This window comes from Dreissena polymorpha, chromosome 6, assembly GCF_020536995.1.
Source record: "Dreissena polymorpha isolate Duluth1 chromosome 6, UMN_Dpol_1.0, whole genome shotgun sequence".
Lineage (NCBI taxonomy): Eukaryota > Metazoa > Mollusca > Bivalvia > Myida > Dreissenidae > Dreissena > Dreissena polymorpha.
In genome coordinates, this window is record NC_068360.1 from 91,514,801 (window position 1) to 91,532,974 (window position 18,174).

General features: G+C 37.3%; 1 protein-coding gene across 1 annotated transcript in view; it reads left to right on the plus strand.

The window, feature by feature from the left end:
• Nucleotides 1–18,174, plus strand: part of LOC127834032 (cell division cycle protein 16 homolog) — a 53,829-nt gene that overhangs the window by 1,152 nt on the left and 34,503 nt on the right. The window contains exons 2-8 of the mRNA XM_052359590.1: nt 11,912–11,966; nt 12,997–13,094; nt 13,789–13,827; nt 14,094–14,231; nt 15,569–15,728; nt 17,511–17,605; nt 18,030–18,163. Of these exons, the coding sequence (XP_052215550.1) occupies nt 11,912–11,966; nt 12,997–13,094; nt 13,789–13,827; nt 14,094–14,231; nt 15,569–15,728; nt 17,511–17,605; nt 18,030–18,163 (719 nt within the window). The remainder of the gene's footprint in view (nt 1–11,911; nt 11,967–12,996; nt 13,095–13,788; nt 13,828–14,093; nt 14,232–15,568; nt 15,729–17,510; nt 17,606–18,029; nt 18,164–18,174) is intronic.

The window sequence follows — 18,174 nt, forward strand, 5'->3', positions numbered from 1 at the left end:
TTCTATAATTTACATGCCCGGCGGGTCACAAACGTGAATTTTTGTATGTGCCCGGCAGTTATTTTACTCGCCACGGGCGATCGGGCGTGTGCTAATTTCGAAGACTGTTACAGCCTGTGCCTTTTGAATTGGGAAAATTAGCGCGATTAACCGTGAAATTGGGAAAAATAGCGCGATAAACCATGAAATTGGGAAATAATAAGCATTATAAATAGGATTATAAGTAACAGAAGTGATATTGTTTTTAAGTGCATGTTCAGGGAGTTTTCTAGAAAAGGAGTCAGGTCAAATTGGGATTTTTTTTAATCAATAAAAGTGGCAAGTTTGGGAATGATTTATGGACAAAAATGACTAAATTCAAGTTATATATTTTGTAAGATGTTTAAAAAAAAAGGTTGAGACCTAGATTTATGAATCATAATTAAGTTATATGAAACTTCTTTCTAAAAAAAAAAAAATTTTTTTTTTTTTTGGAAGTTGGGCTTTTTTTGGGAAATTTTGGTCAGATTTTTGGGAAAAAAAGTGTTTTTTTGCGATTGGGAAGCAGCCCAAAATCGGCTGTAAATTTGAGCAAAAAAAATCACTGATTCAAAATGACCATATTAAATTGGTGTTAAGCTTGAGGTGGAGGGGGTGTGGGAATGCTATTCATCTTTTTATCCTATTTAAAGGTTAAATTGTTGAGCTTTTGTTTCCTGCTACAAGTCATATTTCCAAAGCCTTTTTGTAAGATTCAATGATACTTGGTACAAGTGTATATTTAAGTAAGACAATGTGCAGAAGGCATGGCACATGCCAGTTCAAGGTCAATGTCATACTTACAGGTAAGTCCATATAAACGGACTCCCAGAGCCTTTGATAATTTTTGCTATGGCGGCTCTGGCAGTCCATATGCACCCCTTCATAAACATGGGTGCAGTTCACCTCAGCAAATCCGTGTGCTTCACTAAACAGACGTCGTTTGAGACAAATTGAGGAAAATAATGAATAAACTTCATAAACATGTTAAATTTACCTGAATGGCAACCTACGGATGTTATCCTTTGCATGCACTCTATAAAAACACGACGATGTTTCAACACACTTTTCTCGCTGACATGTTTATGTTTAAATTTGAAACAGTGTATTCTGTATCAAATACCACATCGTTATCAACTTTAAAGGCTGGAGCACATAACCCGACTAGCAAAATATTGGTGTACTGCGACCTAACCAATATTGGGTCAATTTTCCAATATGGTGGATACAGCGTACAAAACAAAACCTAAGTCAATTAAATCAATTATTTCTTGCTTTAATGGTACCATTAAGATAAGTTTGTGGTTTAGATTATAGGGAAACTTAAATAAGTTCTTGCAGTTTCAGTGTTCCTTAACCCTTGCATTGTTGAAAACATTTTGCACGCATGGACAAGAGAGAGCGCATTGCAACTCGAAGCAGCCCATTGGGCTATAAACCTTAGAGTTGAATTATTGCAACTATTGTTCTATATGTAGTCTAGACTTCAAATTCTCATTTGATTCTTTATTGGTAGGTTTAAACAGATTTATCTTTCTGACTGAAATTCTCAGAATTTTTATATATTGGAGGTAAAAAGTGGATCCTGTTTGTACATTGTTATTTAGGGGTTAGCGCCCACTAAACCTAGTTCTCATAATTGTATGAAAGTGGCTACAGGTACGGATCCGTACCTCTAGAATCTGGTTCTAGAGGTACGGATCAGTACCTCTAGCCAAACCACTAGGGTTTTGCTACAGGTACAGACCTCCTGTTTTCACATATTGTGTCCCCTTTTTCATAGTTAAATTGTTCCACACTTATGTAAGATTAATAACAACAAGGTATTTACCTTAATTTTAAATCAAATGTTATTTGTCCGCTGGGCTGGACTCTTTGTTTACATTGTTTAGGTCAGCAATAATAACCTAGGAACACCGGTTATGGTACATTGTATATAGTATAATCTATTACTGCTACTGTAGTGAAAGTGTTGTTGTATCACGGATGGGATAACTTTCATATAATAACTTTATTTATTTGTATTAATTGCTGATTCTTTAGAACTTCAAGATATTAAAATGAACAAAGGCAAACATTACAAGGTAAGACCTTACAACTTCGGTCATTTGCATGTGCATGCTCTTAGCGTGTCAAACTGTGAAACATCAACCGAACCGAAACAATGTCTGTTTTCCACGTGTTAGTAATTGCCTTTATGGAAGTTACTTTTTACAAACAATTTAATATAAGTGTGAATATTGTAATTGTCTTCAATAGGACCGATAATGTCTTTAATGTGCTTTCTAAAGTGCGTTAGCGCATTTTTGGAAATGTTAATTACCTTTAAATACAAATTGAGTGCAATATGAGTACATACCAGCATACAGTATTTAACTCCCAGAGTTATTTTTCTATATTTGCGTGCGCAATTGGATTTTCCGTTTTATCCATTTTATATTGTGTGTGTAACGGGACCTTTATAAATTGTCGTGTGACAAATTATTAAATTCTTATTAATTGATAGCTCTATCTGTCCTTCCATTATCTGTCTTAATATCATATTCCTTAATTTACAAATATTATTTCTACCATTTTTCTAGTTCAGTGAGCGCTAAGCGCTAATACTCTCTGATGCATGAGAGAAGTAAATAACTAAGTCAATGTAAAACAGCCCATTTTATATTCTGAAATAATATCAGAGCAGCTGTATAATAAATCAAAACAACATAAATATTTATTATCTGTTTATGTATTAAATAAGTTTATAACATAAAAAAAATTAATGCATGATGTGAACTTAAAAATGTAAATTGTGCTTTGTAACAACCCGTTTTGCAATAAACCCGTTTTGCAATAAATTTATTGCAAAACAGGTTGGAGTGTCTTATTGCAATTTGATTTTTTTACAACAACCCATTTTGCAATAAACCTATTTTGCAATAAATTTATTGCAAAACGGGTTGATGTGTCTTATTAATTCAAATCGATTGGAAGATTTAAAAGGGAGTTTAAAGTGTTGTTTTTAAATAAAATTGTTATAAAAATAGACGAAACTGTGAGTTTAATAAGTAGGACTGTAAGGATACATTGGAATTACTCAAATACTGCTGTGGACGAATCGTATTCGTTATTCGCCACCTCCCGAACCGAATATTTGAAGAATGCAAACAACATGGTTTCGAGTTTAAAGTTTAATCATCTTATCTTACCTTACAAATGAAGTTTCATACAATAAACCCCTATATTTAAATGTTCTTCTCCTTATTCCGGCGTTTTTCATCATGTTTACCCCACCCACTATGGTACACAGAGAGATTATCAACAAAAATGGCGGGCACCGGTTGAATATTTACGACATTGAATTTAATAATCTTTCGATGGTTGTTTAATGTTTATTTAGGTAAATACGAGTAATTTGATGCTCAAACATACACACAAAGGATTTTATCAGGACGCAAGGATGAGAAAAACATTCGAAGCATATCCCGAATTTGTATGTATTGATGCTAGATATAAGGTTAATGATCTCCGCATGCCCCTGTATATTTATGCTTGTTGACAATGGAAATGGGCAAAGTGAAATTCTTTCTCTGTGGTAAGTAGCGGATGAGACCGAGGTTATGATCACAAAAATGGTCCAATTGTTTAAGGACCAAAATCCTGCATGGGAGAATGTAAAAACGGTCATGTCTGACAAAGACTTCACGAGTGTGAAGTTTTTTCCAGAGAATTTCCCGGGGCTTCACTTCGCGTGTGTTTGTTTCACGTGCTGAGAATATTTCGAAGGGAAATCACCGCAGAGAAAATGGGTGTGGGCCTAGTTTATAATTATTATGTTGCACCTTATATGGTCACTATGTCAGACTATATACAGGGCTCGACACTAACGGTGGTCCGTTGACCCGGGGTCAGTAAAAAATAGGGAGGACCAGTGAAACTAGAAATTTGGTTGATGCGTCAGACCAGTTAAAAATCCTGGCCAGCTTATTGTGAAATACTGGTGGGAAGCCGTTTTTATCAATAAAACAACTTTATATGTTTATAATAAACCGATAATTTCATCATTATTTTATGGGCCGACTCGAGACCGGGATAAAAATAGCAACATATTGGAAATTTCAACTTTTCTAGATGCCCGGATGACAAAAACCTGTTGTCGCATCAAAAAATCGATTTCTCCGGACTTCGCTGTGATCGACACATTTTAACATAAAATTATAATCGTTCGGATCGAGAAATGAACAAAATGGTATTTATTCTTTTGAAAAAGCAGCAATAATCAGCATTTTATCGATCTTAATACCATCAGAATATACTTTGTTTATCGTAAGAATTTATACTGGAGGGCGCCGAATAATGTCTTGATATTGCGGTAGAGTAAACGTGCGTATTTTCAAGATTACACGTTTTCGCAATGTGGAATTTCATTCCGGGGATGGTTGAACCTACGCCTAAAATCCTAAAACAGTAAACTAATGAAGAGCAGTTTGAAATACATCGAAAATATGAAAGGGATATTGAGATAGTTTAGTAGATAGTATAGTTTTCTTTTTATAAATGCACAATACATTGTGGATATTCCGGAAAGTAAGTTGAAATTTAGGTAAAATAATAGAGAAATTGTCGGACCACTTTAAATCTTGGAGGACCAGTAATTTCTGAAAGCTGGTGGTCCTTTGGGTCAGTAGGTAAAACAAGTTAGTGTCAAGCCCTGCTATAACCTAACGCTCCCATCCGTGAGACGACAGCGCTTTCACTACAGTAGCAGTAATAGAGGATACTATATACCATAACTGGTGTTCCTCGGTAATTATCGCGATTGGATAAATTGCATTTGATTTTAAATTAAGGTAAATACTTTGATGTTATTGATCTTACATAAGTGTGGAACAATTTAATTATGGAAAAGGGCACACAATATGTGAAAACGGGAGGTCCGTACCTGTAGCAAAATCCCAGTGGTTTGGCTAGAGGCACGGATCCGTACCTCTGGAACCAGATTCTAGAGGTACGGATCCGTACCTGTAGCCACTTCCTAATTGTATTCATCTTTTTACTTGCAAGAGTCCAGCTCCCAGTTACATGTATTATCCTCTGTGTTGCTGGAACTTGCAACTGGTCACAACATTTTTTATGTAAACTCTGCCCCCTCGAATTCAGGGAGTGCGTTGATAGGTAAAATGAGCAACATTAACCATTTTCCGGCATAAATATACACAAACAGATCACAATTTGACACAAATATAACCCTTATGCACAAATTAAAAAAACTTACTTGACATGGTGTGCTCACTGAATAATGATATAAATCAAAGTTTCAAACACTTCAATGATTTATGAAAATGTGTAAGTTTTTGCAATGGAAAACATCCAGTATTACGAATATGAAAACATGCTAATTTATACCTTTATTATTATCCCCCGCCATAGGCGGAGGGATATTGTTTTGGCGTTGTCTGTTCGTCCGTCCTTCCGTCCGTCCGTCCGGCACTTTTGTGTCCGGAGCCATATCTTGGAAGTGCTTGGGTGGATTTCATTGAAACTTGGTATGAGTATATATATATATATATATATAAAAGAGGATGATGCAAACCAAATGGCATTGTACACCATTTGTTAATAAAAGAGTTATAATGGCCCTTTGTATCTTGAAAAAATGCTTTTATTGTGTCCGTAGCCAAATCTTGGAAATGCTTTGGCAGATTTCATTGAAACTTGGTATGAGTATATATATGGATAAGAGGATGATGCACGCCAAATGGCATTGTACACCCTCTGTTATAAACGGAGTTATGGCCCTTTGTATCTTGAAAAAATGCTTTTTTTTGTGTCAAATATAACATTTTTGTGTCCAGAAGCTAAATTTGCGGGGGATATCAATTCAACGAATTTGCTTGTTATCTCTGGAATCCTTGGCAAGATAGATCTTGGCATTTTTCAGTAGAATCACATAGTTTTTTCCATAATGTCCAGTGTTCAACACTAACTAATCTGTCCTTTGGACACCCTAATTTTGAAATTGAGGAGTCCTAACAGACTTCAGGGAGTTCAGAAATCAAGACACATTTACAGTGTATCTTCTGTATTTTTTCAAGTTATAACACATGTTAATCAATGAAATGTTTAATTCTCTTACATGTTAAGTTTCAGATGTTCAAAGTGACTGCTGTTCAATATTTGATGTAACTTGCAAAATTATTCAACTCATTTTTAATATTCATTTATTTCAAGTAATTTGTTGTACGGTTTTTAAAATACTATTGTCTATTATGCATGCATTTTAGGTTATGAACCATTATCAGGGATTTAAGTTTTTTAATGTCATAGTTAATGAATCACATCATAAGGCCTTTTATTATGCTCCCCCAAATTTTGGGGGGAGCATATAGTCGCCGCTTCGTCTGTCCGTCCGTGTGTAGTGTTTTTTCCAGGAGGGCAAAGGGGCATGGCGCACTATTTCAAAAAGTGCATTTTAGCGGCAGTTTAGGCAAAAAAGGGCAAAAATGTTCTGTGAATACCTGAATTAGAGAGAAACATGTAATCGCATCAGAGGCAGTTGTGGAAAAAAACATAAAATATAAACAAGCACATTTAATTGTAATTGATGTATTTAACTTACTTTGATTTATGCTAAATTATTTACCTTGCAATGTACCTTTAAGTTCCATCCGGTTTCAATAAACTGTACAGCACGACAAACATAATAAAGTTTCATGATCCTAGGAGTAAGCGTTCTCGAGTTATCATCCGGAAACCATTTAACTATTTTGGGTCACCGTGACCTTGACCTTTGACCTAGTGACGTGAAAATCAATAGGGGTCATTTGCCAGTCATTATCAATGTACCTATGAAGTTTCATGATCCTAGGCCTAAGCATTCTTGAGTTATCATCCGGAAACCATCTGGTGGACAGACCGACGAACGGATCGTGCAAAACAATATACCCCCTCTTCTTCGAAGGGGGGCATAAATATCTCAATACCTCAAAATCAATAGGGCTCATCTGCGAGTCATGATCAATTTACCCATGAAGTTTCATGATCCTAGGCGTACTGTGTTCTTGAGTTATCATCCGAAAACCATTTTACTATTTTGGGTCACCGTGACCTTGACCTTTGACCTAATGACCTCAAAATCAATAGGGGTCATCTGCGAGTCATGATCAATCTACCTATGAAGTTTCATGATCCTAGGCGTATGCGTTCTTGAGTTATCATCCAAAAACCATTTTACTATTTTGGGTTACCTTGACCTTTGACCTAGTGACCTCAAAATCAATAGGGGTCATCTGCGAGTCATGATCTATCTAACGATGGAGTTTCATGATCCTAGGCGTATGCGTTCTTGAGTTATCATCTGGAAACCATTTTACTATTTCGGGTCACTGTGACCTTGACCTTTGACCTAGTGACCTGAAAATCAATAGGGGTCATCTGCGAGTCATGATCAATCTACCTATGAAGTTTCATGATCCTAGGTGTATGTGTTCTTGAGTTATCATCCGGAAACCATTTTACTATTTCGGGTCACCGTGACCTTGACCTTTGACCTAGTGACCTCAAAATCAATAGGGGTCATCTTCGAGTCATGATCTATCTAACAATGAAGTTTCATGATCCTAGGCGTATGCATTCTTGAGTTATCATCCGGAAACCATTTTACTATTTCGGCTCACGGTGACCTTGACCTTTGACCTAGTGACCTCAAAATCAATAGGGGTCATCTGCGAGTCATGATCAATCTACCTATGAAGTTTCATGATCCTAGGCGTATGCGTTCTTGAGTTATCATCCGGAAACCATTTTACTATTCCAGGTCATTGGACCTTGACCTTTGACCTAGTGACCTCAAAATCAATAGGGGTCATCTGCGAGTCATGATCAATCTACCTATGAAGTTTCATGATCCTAGGCCCAAGCGTTCTTGGTGGACGGACCGACAGACAGACCGACATGAGCAAAGCAATATACCCCCTCTTCTTCGAAGGGGGGCATAAATATATGCATATGGATCTGATCATACACAGATTCACTAACATATTAATGAAACCATGTTTGTCGTATCCCATTTTCTAACGATAATCTTGTCAGATGTTTAACATTGCGAGTAAATTGATCGCTAACAATATGCAAACACTTGTTTCCGTGACATACATCCACTGAGTTGATTACAAATAAATATGTTGTTGCTACATGTTTCTTAAACATTTTTATGCATCGTTGATTATCACAGACATTACTTGATTTCCTTCTAAATGTATAATCTCCATCGTTAATTCGATCGTTTACGACGTCATTTGCCATTTTTGCCAAGTCACAATTTAATTCTGTATAGTCCGCCATGTTGTTAAAATGTCAAATGATGTAAGCCACAGGTGCGCATAGCAACGTAAAATCGTATAATACGTCCGCCTAATACGCGATTCGCGTTTTGTTTAATTAGTATATGTCTCAGTAATTATTTCAATAATTCATTATCTACGATAACGAAAAAGAATTAATTTGTTTGTGTCTTTAAATGTAATTATGCGTAAAAATAATTTTTGATATAACTGAATTATGCATGAAATGCACAATTGCCAAGAGAATAACATCGAGTTTTTCATCAAAAGTCTCCGAAGTAACAGTCGACTATTTTATCGTGGAGGATTACACATTACAGACCGATTAGTGCGCTTGGCATAGCATGGCCTCTGTCATTATCAATTGATACTGACACGGGGTTATTCACGCATGACTAATTCACAACCGAGCGAATCTTCGCTGCCTTGGGGCCATAATCTGATACTAGTCGGCTTAGAAATTGGTCAAGGGGCAATGAAGATGTTATCAATAAGGGCCGAAAAACGCGGGAGCTCATGAAAGATCAGGAAGCGGCCTTTGGAAAGGGCAGCGTAGCGCTAAATGGCTTATAAAGGGGCAGCGTGGTGCTACAAAAAAGGGCATGGCGTCGTGCCACGCTAAAATGGCCTGGAAAAAACTTAACGTGTGTCTGTGTGTCCGTATGTCCGTCCGTGCACAATTTTTGTCCAGGCTATTTCTAAGCAACTAATGACCAGAATTCAATTAAACTTTATGGGAAGCTTCACTACCAAGAGGAGATGTGCATATTATCAGCGGGTTCTAGTTGGATGATTTTTCACAGAGTTATGGCCCTTTGAAATTTTCCATTAACTGTACATATAGTGCAATTCTTGTCCAGGCTATTTCTCAGCAACTAATGACAGGAATTCAATGAAACTTTATGGGAAGCTTCACTACCAAGAGGAGATGTGCATATTATCAGCCAGTTCTGGTCGGATGATATTTCACAGAGTTATGGCCCTTTGAAATTTTCCATTAACTGTACATACATGTATAGTGCAATTCTTGTCCGGGCTATTTCTCAGCAACTAATGACATGAATTCAATGAAACTTTATGGGAAGCTTCACTACCAACAGGAGATGTGCCTATGATCAGCTGGTTCTGGTCAGATGATTTTTCACAGAGTTATGGCCCTTTTAAATTTTCTATTGTACATATACATGTAGTGCAATTCTTGTCCGAGCTATTTCTCAGCAACTTATTACGGGAATTCAATGAAACTTTATGGGAAGCTTTACTACCACCATGAGATGTGCATATTATCAGAGGGTTATGGTCGGATGATTTTTCACAGAGTTATGGCCCTTTGAAATTTTCCATTGTACATTTAGTGCAATTCTTGTCCGAGCTATTTCTCAGCAACTTATCACAGGAATTCAATGAAACTTTATGGGAAGCTTCACTACCAACAGGAGATGTGCATATTATCAGCCGGTTATGGTCGGATGATTTTTCACAGAGTTATGGCCCTTAGAAATTCTCAATAAACTGTACATACAGTGCAATTCTTGTCCGGGCTATTTCTCCCCAACTACTGACTGGACTTCAATGAAGCTTTATGGGAAGCTTAACTATCTTGAGGAGATGTGCATGTTATTTATGGGTTCTGGTTTGATGATTTATTTAGAGAGTTATGGCCCTTTGAGATTTTTAAGTTGCTAAACCATCCATCGTTTTATTTTGTCCAAAGTTATGCCCCTCAAGACGTTTCCTTTTATCTGAATATATAGTGCAATATTGTGACAAAAAAAAACTTTGGGGAGCATCACCCGTCTCAGATGGTTTCTTGTTATTAAGGGTATATTAATTTAAACTAGAAATGGCGCGGCAGAGGCCGACGCGTATCCCCACGCCGCATGTTTGACCCAGGGGCGCCCCAGGGTTGGTAATGGGGCCATGTATAGTTGAGATTGACCGTAAGGTCATAAGAGAAGTTCAGTATCAATAAAAAGTGAATCGGTGTAGAAATGAAGAAGTTATAGTAAAAGGCAATTTTGGGTGGGCGTGGCCTATGTGGGTGGGGCACCCCAGGGTTGGTAATGGGGCCATACATAGTTGAGATTGACCTTATTGTCATTAGAGGTTTACCGTATTGTCATAGGAGAGGTTCAGTATCAATTTGAAGTAAATAGGTGTAGAAATGAAGAAATTATAGTAAAAGGCAATTTTGGGTGGGCGTGGCCTATGTGGCCAGGGCGCCCCAGGGTTGGTAATGGGGCCATGCATAGTTGAGATTGACCGTATTGTCATAAGAGAGGTTCAGTATCAATTTGAAGACAATCGGTGTAGAAATATAGAAATTATATTAAAAGGCAATTTTGGATGGGTGTGGTCTATGTAGGCGGGGCGCCCCAGGGTTGGTAATGGGGCCATGCATAGTTGAGATTAGCTGTTTTGTCATAAGAGAGGTTCAGTATCAATTTGAAGTGAATCGGTGTAGAAATGAAGAAATTATAGTAAAAGGCAATTTTGGGTGGGCGTGGCCTATGTGGGCGGGGCGCCCCAGGGTTGGTAATGGGGCCATGCATAGTTGAGATTTACCGTATTGTCATAAGAGAGGTTCAGTATCAATTTGAAGTAAATCGGTGTAGAAATGAAGAAATTATAGTAAAAGGCAATTTTGGGTGGGCGTGGCCTATGTGGGCAGGGCGCCCCAGGGTTGGTAATGGGGCCATGCATAGTTGAGATTGACCGTATTGTCATAAGAGAGGTTCAGTATCAATTTGAAGACAATCGGTGTAGAAATGAAGAAATTATATTAAAAGGCAATTTTGGGTGGGTGTGGTCTATGTGGGCGGAGCTCCCCAGGGTTGGTAATGGGGCCATGCATAGTTGAGATTGACCGTATTGTCATAAGAGAGGTTCAGTATCAATTTGAAGTAAATCAGTGTAGAAATAAAGAAGTTAATGTAAAATAACCTAAAGAAATGAGTGAAAATCTCTGACCCGGCCCCACTCCAACCCCCATAACTTTTGACCCAGGGGCCAGATCAAAATTCCAAATAGTGCAGGGTCGCACATGTGCTCATAGCTACCATGTGTGTAAGTTTCAAGGTTCTAGTGCTAATAGTGTAGGAGGAGATAGTGGCCAGGACGGACAGACAAACAGACAGACGGCGGAGATAACCACAATATTCCCACGCTTTTCAAAAAGCTAGGGGATAACAAACTGCAATAAACCACTGAAATGATCAATTGATAATGACACTTGGTTATTCACACTTAACTGATTCACAGCTCTTCATATCTTCAGTGCCTTGTAGGGGCCACAAAATGTTCATAACATTCTGCGTAATATGTTCAAAATTCAACAATGACTTTGATGGATCCCGACTGACTTTCTTGACACAGAAACAAGGAGTCCGAGACTCATTTCCAAGAGTCTTGGATTCTTTGACTCCCATTAGTGTCGAACACTGATGTGTACTGATTTTGTAATGACAGGCCACATTAAATTTAACAAAAATCCCAATTAGTGCTTAGCTAGTGCTTAGCATGAATCTTGAATTGATTAAATCTTGTAATTTATGTTGTTGTTGTTTTAGCACCACTATGACTCAGCACTGTTCTGGGCAGACAAATTGGTTACACTGTCAAATGGTAAGTTGCCTCCCTTCTTAGTCACATGCATGATTATTTCTCCAGGCAAGTGATACATTCGAGGGCTCTAACTAATCAATGTATCAGCAAAACCATTCATTTTGTGTATTAAATGTCTGAAACAATTATAAAAAGTCTAGTAATATATGTTTAGATATTCAGACCTAGTGGTAGGTACATGAGTGTTAAACAATCAAAACCTCTAAGTTTAACGATAAGAGATAATTAGATATTCTAACCAGTATTAATTTGAGTCTGGCTCTGGAAAAATTAGGGTTTAATGCATGTCCTTAAAGTGTCGTCCGGCATTAGCCTGTGCAGAGTGCACTTTGTACTGGCTTATTGGGGACGACCGACTCTGCTTGTATGGTATTTTATCTTTTAGAGAAAGTCCCTTAATCATTGGGCCTTTTTAGCAAAAGTCTATTTAAGGCGGAAAGTGTTTTCACAAATTAGCCTGTGCAGACTGCATAGGCTAATCTGGGACAACACTTTCTGCTGATGCTTTAAGCCCAGTTTTCTTAGAGTAAGGCTCTACAGTATTTGAAACCGTTATCCCTCTCCCACTTACAGAAGCCAAGTGAAAATGGCTATGTGCAGACAGCATAAAATCAGAACAGTCTGTGAGTAACTTGCTGTCATTTCAGGTTTTATGCTGTTTGCTGCTCATCAGTAACTAAGGGTTGGAATTGAGGCCTTTAAAACTTGAATTAAGTAAGAAAGGTCTTTAATTAAATTTAACTTTCTAAGAGACAACAAATATGTCAAAATACATATATATGTGGTAAAGGGTTATGGGGACTGTCAGGGCTTACTCTGCCATTCGCCAAATTAGCCAATGGCTACAAACAAGGAAATTTGGCTACACAAAATTCCATTTGGCTACAAGGTTTTCTACATTATCACCCATAAATTGTCCAAAAAATAATAAGAATTAAGACATTAAACGGTAAATTTGGCTAATGAAAGTTTTGAGCCAGTGGGAGCCCTGACTGTTTAGCCACTGGATTGTTAATAATTGTGAATGCAGGTTATGTGGAGGACGTGTACTGGTATGCCCAGACCCTCTACCACACAGGCCAGTACCACCGGGCAGCACACTGCATCCTCAACAGGAAACTTCACAAGGTTGGCCATAGCTGATTTTCTTGTTTGAGTCTCACTTTCGAAAAACAGGGTTTAAATTAATGCATGTGTTTATAGTGTCGTCCCTGATTAGCCCCAGCAGTCCGCACAGACTAATCTGAAATGGGGATGACAGTTTAAGCCTAGATGTTGAACAAGAAATTCCATAAAAGCACAAATTGTTGTTCCTGATTAGCCTGTGCAAACTGCATAGGCTTATCTGGGACAACACTTTAGGTAGGCACAAGCTTAAAGTCCCATTTTCGGAGAGGGAGACTAAATTAGTTGATCATTATTCATAATCTTGCAGTCTACATGTATCCCTAAAACTGATCTTAGACCAGTATTCTCCAATCCCCTATTCAGACAATTTTGTTCCCTAAATTAAGGGTTTAGGACCACATCTCAAAGTGGTACAAGAATCCCGGATGGCAGTGTGACACCTTAGATACATAACCATGATCCCTGTGTGTGAATCAGAATGGATCTTGATTTCTGTCATAAATCCATGGAAAAAAAAAACTGTTTTGTAGTTTCTACACACACTTTCAGGTAATGATGATGGAATTTTTTTTAAAGATGTAACTTAGGATATGTAGTAAGGATTTTGAACAGAAATAGGGTGGTACTGTTTCCATTGTAAAAGAATGATATTTTGAACTTACTACCATAATTCTGCTGACCTTATTTTTTGCAGGATCATATCTGTTGTCGTTACCTAGCTGCAAAATGCCATGTAAGTACAGGAGTTCCTTTCTTAATAACATTTTGTTTGTTGGACCACCAAATAGTCTCAGCTGTTTTCTGAAATACTGTTTTACTTGTAGTACTACCCATTTATGATTGATAAATATTAATTTATTATTGAAGTTGTACAATTCTCATTCATCATACTTTAACATAACTTCTAGCTTTTGTCTATAAATGTAACTATATATACAAGCACAATCTTATGTATGAATATGTATAATGTGTGTTATAACCTTGACAAATTTATTTCAGTTCGAGTGCCATGAATACCAGGAGGCGTTGTCGATCGTAGACTTCACTGATAACCCCCTTATGCCAATAAACAGACGCATGTCGTTTGCCAACCAGAGCATCATAGAGCCTGATGTGCTGCCACTGTCCAGTAAAAGTGTAGGATAACATTTACCCTTTACCACTTAGATACATATTTTTAACCCTTTACCACTTAGATACGTATTTTTAAGCCTTACCACTTAGATACATATTTTTAACCCTTTACCATTTAGATACGTATTTTGACGCATTTGTAGTCCCTAAGAAAGTTACATTTAATTTAATACCTTTCTTACTATATTAAAGTTTTAAAGGCTTATTTCAAACCCTTAGTTACTGATTAGCAGCAATCAGCAATAAACCTGAACAGACTGCGAGTAACACTCAGGCTGATCTGGTTTTATGCTGGCCGCAAAAGCCATTTTCACTTTGCTTCTTATTGGAGAAAGGGTTAACTTATACACTATTAGTTTTGTAACATTTGGTTTCAATTTTTTTGTTAACCTTTATTGCATTGAAGGCATAAAGCTTATAGAGACAGTAAGCAGTGGATTTTTTGGGGCAAATTTTGAGCCGAAATTCATTATCTCAGAAAAGTATATAGAGGAAATTTGTTGGATTCGGTGGATTGTTGATTGTATTTTTACTATACACCCTTACTTATATCCAACAGATGGAGAGCTCAATGCTTCAATTCTTTCTTTTGACACATTTTATTTTTCGAACAAAATGTCAAACAAGCTCAAGATGTTCACTAATAGTATGGCGAACTACATGTCTGGGAAGGATAAACTGTGAAAAAATATTAAAGTAAGGGCAGCTACAAAGTCTTGGAAGGGTAAACAGAAAAAATATTGGGCTAAATGCAACTACAAAGTAAGTAGAGGCGACCTGATTTTGTCAGTTAGTAGTCCTGCAAGGTGAGTGATGTTAAACAGATTTTTGCACCCCTGCTTTTACAGATAGAGGGCTCAATCAATGTGCTTCAAAGCTTTCTTTTGACACATTTTATTTTTCTCACAACGATGTCAAAAATGCTAAAGATGTTCATTAAAAATATGGAGAAGTACATGTACCTGTCTTGGAAGGGTAAACTGAAAAACTATTAAACTAAATGCAACTAGAAAGTTAGTAAAGGCGACCTGATTTTGTCAGTAGTCCTGCAAGGTGAGTGATGTTAAACAGATTTTTGCACCCCTGCTTTTACAGATAGAGAGCTCAATCAATTTGCTTCAAAGCTTTCTTTTGACACATTTTATTTTTTCTCACAACACTTTCAAAAATGCTCAAGATGTCCACTCTCAATATGAAGACCTATAATGTCTTGGAAGGGTAAACTGTGTAAAGTATTAAACTTAGGGCAGCTACAAAGTTAGTAAAGGCGACCTGATTTTGTCAGCTTGTCCTGCATGGTGAGTAGAGTTGAACAGATTTTTGCACCCCTGCTTTAACAGATGGAGAGCTCAATCAATGTGCTGCGGGGCCGGATCTATGAAGCTATGGACAACCGGACGCTGGCCATGGAGTGTTTTCGGGAGGCTCTCAGACAGGACGTGTACTGCTACGAGGCGTTTGACCTTCTTGTCAACCACCACATGCTCACCGCACAGGAAGGTAGATTACCATACTTAACCATGTATAATGCACAATCATGTATAACATGCAACCATGTATAATCCGCAACCCATTCTTCAATACCAAGCCAAACATGGAGTATATTATCAATATCTAGATTAGCACAATCAATTTTGCGCATATAAGCTCTCAGAATAGTGTTGAATCAATGTAGAATGCACAACATTATTATTAATTGAAATTTGGGGGTTTAAAAACTGCGCATTATACATGATTAAGCATGTTTCTAATGCCAAAATAGCGAAAGGCCGCTAATTTGAGCTTTGTTCTGTGAAAAGATGGTTTAATGCATGTTACATTGTGCGTAAAGTATCGTCCCAGTTAATTTGTTAGAAGTGCATGCAAGCCTCGCTCTAGGAAACATGGCATAATGCATGTGAGTAAAGTGTACAGCCAGATTAGCCTCTGCAGTCCGCACAGGCTAATCGGGGACAACACTTTCCGCCTAAACTGGATTTTTGCTAAGAAGAGACTTTATTTTTATGAAAAATATCATAAAAGTGGTATGTATCGTCCCTGATTAGCCTGTGTAAAGAGCACAGGCTAATCTTGGACGACACTGAACACACATGTATTAAAGCAATTTTCTTAAAGCGCAGCTCATTAATAATTTGCTTCACAATATTATTTCTAAAATAGCTTATAAAATTGCATTCAATATTTGAAAACGAAGCAGTTTGTTTTACAACAAATGGGAAGCATATAGTAGTGGCACTGTGTGCAGTTTGTCCAACTGTCAGTCCGGATATTCATCAGATAATGCCTGTCTCAGCCATAATTTATATGATAGAATTTACAATAAACTTGAACAAACGTATACCTCAACATGAGGATATGGCAACTGCAACAACTGGGGTGGCATCTGAAAGGGCAAGGTAACACTTAGAGGTCATCGAACAGAAATTGAAATAATTGAACATTGGCATACAATAATTGATTTTAGAAGAACTTCGCTTAAAGGGGCCTTTTCACAGATTTTGGCATGTTTTGAAGTTTGTCATTAAATGCTTTATATTGATAAATGCAAGCGTTAAATTTTAAAAGCTCCAGTTAAAAATCAAAAATAAAATTTTAAAACAGGAACAAAAAGTAGCCCGCAGCAGGGCTCGAACCAGTGACCCCCGGAATCCTGAAGTAAAAACGCATTAGCCAACTGAGCTATTCCGCCAAGCATACATAAGATGCGTATTTTATACCTTATATAAGCAATCTTCGTAGTTTCAAAAATTTAAACGACAACAACAGAACTCTTCAATCGTTTCGCGTTGCAACGCTTTATAATTTTTAGGTTTTTAAATCGTCAAAAGATGCATATAATGGCTATATTAGACCATGGCAAATGTTCAGTAATACTGTTTTCTTACAAATATCATAACTAAACCGAAAATTTGCGAATCTGAAACAACTTTTTCAATTTTGTCAATTTACCAAACCGTGAAAAGATCTCTTTAATTAACCCTTTACCACTAAGATACGTACATGTATTTTCACGCATTTGTAGTATCTTAGAAAGTTATATTTAATTTAAGACCTTTTCATACTAAATTGAAGTTTTTAAGGCTTCATCTCCAAACCTTTAATACTGATGAGCATCAAGCAGCATAAAACCTGAACAGACTGTGAGTTACCCGCAGGCTGTTCTGGTTTTATGCTGTTTGCACATAGCCATTTTTACTTTGCTTCTGAGTGGGAAAGGGTTTAATGTTTACTTTTATAAGAAGATGGGTCCTGTTGCTGACTGCAAGTTTTCGTCTGTTACAGAGCATGAATTGATTGATTCGCTGCCGTTCAACGCTCAGTGTCCAGCCGACGAGGTGGAACTAGTGAGGAGCTTGTATGAAAACAGACTCAAAAAGGTAACTCACAAACAATCAGATTTAAGAGTGTTTCTCTTTTGAAAAGTCTATTCATGTCTTGGGACATGAAACTATGAGTTATTTAAGTTCTCTTTTGTAAAGTCTGTTCATGTCTTGGGATATGAAACTATGAGTTATTTAAGTAAACAGGTTTAAAACATGAAATATTATCTATAAAACTCTGTTTAATTTAAAATTGATCTCTGTGAAAAAACAATGTGCGTAAAGATTCATACCAGATGTGTCTGCACAGGCTTATGCACAGGCTAATCAGGGATGAATCTTCTGCCTAAACTGGATTTTCATTTAGAAGGGACTAACTTGAAACAAAAAGCTCCATGCGTGATGCACAGGCTAATCTGGGACAACTCTTTATGCGTATGATATAAGTCTGGTTTTCAGGGTACAGCTCAATTACTTTCAGTACGATAAGCCTGATGTAGCCAAGCTGCCTGACTGTCTAGAGGTGCTCAGTGACAACCTGGATGTGATTGTTAACGTGGCAGAGAGACATTACTACAACTGCAACTTTAGAGAGTGCTACAAGATCACCACCAAGTAAGTTAGTC